This window comes from Chenopodium quinoa, unplaced genomic scaffold, assembly GCF_001683475.1.
Source record: "Chenopodium quinoa cultivar QQ74 unplaced genomic scaffold, ASM168347v1, whole genome shotgun sequence".
In the NCBI taxonomy this organism is placed as follows: domain Eukaryota; kingdom Viridiplantae; phylum Streptophyta; class Magnoliopsida; order Caryophyllales; family Amaranthaceae; genus Chenopodium; species Chenopodium quinoa.
Genome location: NW_018743926.1, coordinates 33,611 through 37,117, shown reverse-complemented (window position 1 = coordinate 37,117; position 3,507 = coordinate 33,611). Strand labels below are relative to the sequence as shown.

The 3,507-nt window shown below is 43.5% G+C and overlaps 1 protein-coding gene across 1 annotated transcript; it reads right to left on the bottom strand.

Moving 5' to 3' along the window:
• Nucleotides 1-964: 964 nt before the first annotated feature.
• On the bottom strand, nt 965-2,809 carry LOC110688665. The gene is made up of 3 exons (XM_021865398.1): nt 2,152-2,809; nt 1,655-1,935; nt 965-1,165 (listed from the first exon to the last, which is right to left on the bottom strand). Exons 1-3 carry the CDS (start codon nt 2,807-2,809, stop codon nt 965-967), a joined length of 1,140 nt encoding a protein of 379 aa, XP_021721090.1.
• Between the last annotated feature and the right edge of the window lie 698 nt (nt 2,810-3,507).

Below are 3,507 nucleotides of genomic sequence, written 5' to 3'. Positions count from 1 at the left end.
ATAATCCAAATGGCATCCTTCGATAAGCAAAGGTGCCAAAAGGGCATGTGAATGTAGTCTTCTCTTGATCCTCGGGTAGGATAGGGATTTGGAGGAATCCCGAATACCCATCCAAGAAGCAATAGTGACTATGTGATGCCAACCTTTCCAAGATTTGATCGATAAAGGGGAGAGGGAAGTGGTCCTTCCGAGTGGATTTGTTCAATTTTCGATAGTCTATGCACATTCTCCACCCGGTGACCGACCTTGTAGAAATGGTCTCACCCTTATCGTTCTTGATAATGGTCATGCCCCCTTTTTTTGGAACAACTTGAACCGGGCTAACCCACTTGCTATCGGAGATAGGGTAGATTATGCCCGCTTCAAGAAGTTTCAAAACCTCTTTTTTAACAACTTCTTTCATGTTGGGGTTGAGCCTTCTTTGGTGCTCAATTGAGGAGTCATGATCATTATCAAGCAAAATCTTGTGCATGCATATCGTGGGACTTATCCCCTTAATGTCATCAATGGCATACCCAATGACACTCCTATACTCCCTCAACACAACTAGGAGTTTCTCAAGGGAAGTGTCATCAAGGTTGGTATTGACAATAACGGGATAAGTCTCATTATCATCAAGAAAAACGTATTTAAGTGAAGGGGGAAGGGGTTTAAGTTCAACCTTAGGAGGAGGCGTAGACCTCTCCTCTTTTACCTCCACCTTAAGTGCTTCAAACTCCCTTGCCTTGCCATGTAGGGGTTGGTCTAGCAACAACTTGTACCCCTTAGCTTCATCATCATCATTGTACAAACTTTCCGTGAGGATCGCTTGTAGAGTATCTTTGCTATTGTTCATCATCTTCAATTCCTCCACTTCTCGGTCAAGAGTATCGATTCTATTGATATCCTCATACATAGGCTTCCTCATGGCTTGCGAGAATGAGAAAGAAATTTTCTCATCTCCCACATTCAATGTTAGCTTGCCTTATTTCATATCAATTACCACTCCCGCCGTGTTCAAGAACGGCCTTCCCAAAATGAGAGGAACCTTGTTGTCCTCCTCCATTTCCATCACCACAAAGTCACAAGGTACAAAAACTCTTCCCACTTGTACCGGTACATCTTCAAGTATTCCCATTGGTAATCTAACCGAACGATCGGCTAATTGTATTGAGATTCTTGTTGGCTTCATCTCACCAAATTTTAAATTTTTTGCAATTGAGAAGGGCATCAAGCTTACACTTGCCCCAAGATCACAAAGAGCATCCATGGCTTCCATATCTCCAATCTTCACCGGAATTGCATAGCTACCCGGGTCACCAAGCTTTCGGGGAAGCTTGTTTTGAATGATTGCGCTCACCTCCATTGGAAGGGAGATGGTTGCACTCTCTTCAAGCCTACTTTTGTTGGACAAGAGATCTTTTAAAAATTTCGCATATGTAGGCATTTGTGACATAGCATGAAGAAAGGGAATGTTCACTTGGAGCCCTCTCATGACCTCAAGGAACTTTGAAAACTTCCCATTCAATTTTTTCTCTACCAACCTATGAGGGAAAGGAATAGGTGGCTTGTAGACTCTCATTGGGGGTTTCTCCACTTCAACTTCAACTCCCTCTCCTTTCTTTGTGTCTCCCTCAACACTCTTTTCTTTTTCTTTTCTCTCAACTTCTACCACCTCATTTTCAACATCATTCTCACTTCTCACCTCCACACCCTCATCTCTCTTTTGTGGCACATCTTCACTCATTACCGGACCTTCATACCCTCTCCCGGACCTCAATGTGATAGCCTTGACATGCTCCTTCGGGTTCACAACCGTTGAGCTTGGAAATTGACAACTAGCATTGGAGGTAGAACTCCCAACTTGTTGTGCAATTTGAGCTAGTTGATTCTCAATTATTTTGTTGTGCGCTTGAAGTTGTTGGATGTTGGAGCTCATTTCTGCATTGCTCTTCCCTTGTTGATTTATGAAAGACTCAAGAGCGGCCTCAAGGGAAGTCTTTTGGGGTGGAGGAGGTTGTTGGTTGAATTGCTGTCTTTGTTGGTTTGGATGGCGGTATGGGGCTTGGTGATTTTGTTGATTTTGGTTGTAGATGTTTTGAGGAGGGTTGTTGTAGTTGGATTGTTGGTTTTGATTGGGTTGTCTCCACCCTTGGTTTTGTTGCCTCCAACCTTGATTGAAAGGTTGCTCATTTCTTTGGTTCATGGCCGCAACTTGCTCATTAGTAGCATTGCAATATGAAGCCATGTGATCATTACCCCCATAAGTCTCACAAGACATGACTTGTGGTTGTGGTTGTGAAGAGGAGGTACCGCTTGAGGAGGTTGCTTGGTCTAGCTTGTGAGCTAGCATATCAAACTTTGAGGCAATGAGATCTATTGCACTCAACTCATGCATACCTTTCTTCTTCGATTGACTTTCTCTTCTATCATATCTATAGGCGTAATGCCTTGCAACTTCTTCAATCATATTCTCGGCTTCTTCCACCGGTAGCTTTTTAAGACTACCACCGGCTCCGTTGTCAAGATTGTCCCTTGAGGTAGGAGTGAGACCGTCGTAGAAGCTTTGAATAATCATCCATAAAGGCAACCCATGGTGTGGACACTTCCTCTTTAGATCCTTGAATCTTTCCCATGCTTCACCTAAGGTTTCATCATCCTCTTGAGTGAAGCTTGTAATCTTCCTTCTCAATTCCGCGGTCTTTTCGGGCGGACAAAACTTCCCAAGAAATGCTTTGGTAACCTCTTCCCATGTTGTTAAGGATCCTTCTTTCACGGACCTCAACCAACACTTAGCCTTGTCCCTAAGAGAGAACCGAAACATATGCATCTAAATGAATTCCTCCGTGAGGTTGTTTTGCTTGATGGTAGTGCACAACTCAAGGAAGTTGTCTAAATGAGCTAGAGGGCACTCATTTGCACTCCCCCCGAACTGTTCACTTTGGATCATCCTTATGAGTTGAGGAGAGAACTCATAGTTGTTTGCATTGGTGGTGGGAAGAAGTATGCCACTCCGAAGTTGGAATGCATCGGGGTGGTCATAGTCTTGTAGAAGTGGAGGAGGCGGTGGGTTGGCCATCTCTTGCTCGTTGTCAAGATTATCCTCCGACTCGGAATCCGTATAAGCTAGAGAAAAATCCGGCGTGCCTTGTAGGAGCCTTCTTACGTTCCTCAAAGTTCTATTTAACTCCGGATCTACGGGGATAAGCGGTGATTGCTTACTCCTCCGTGTCATGCACAGTCAAATAAAGCTAAGGAAAACGTTAGCAATGACTATTACAAAGTAAACACGCTTAAACAAAAACAAAATAAGAAGATTATATACATATACACAAATCTAGACTCATTCAACAATAACTTATTCAATGTGACTTTGCCTCCCCGGCAACGGCGCCAAAACTTGATAGGACGTCGTCAACCTATCAAGAAATAAGACCTAACTCGATCCTACTAAACTAGTAGCAAGGGCAAGAAAGGGTCGAACCCATGAGAGGCGTTGAATCAACCACCAAATGTTATTGTTTAAAC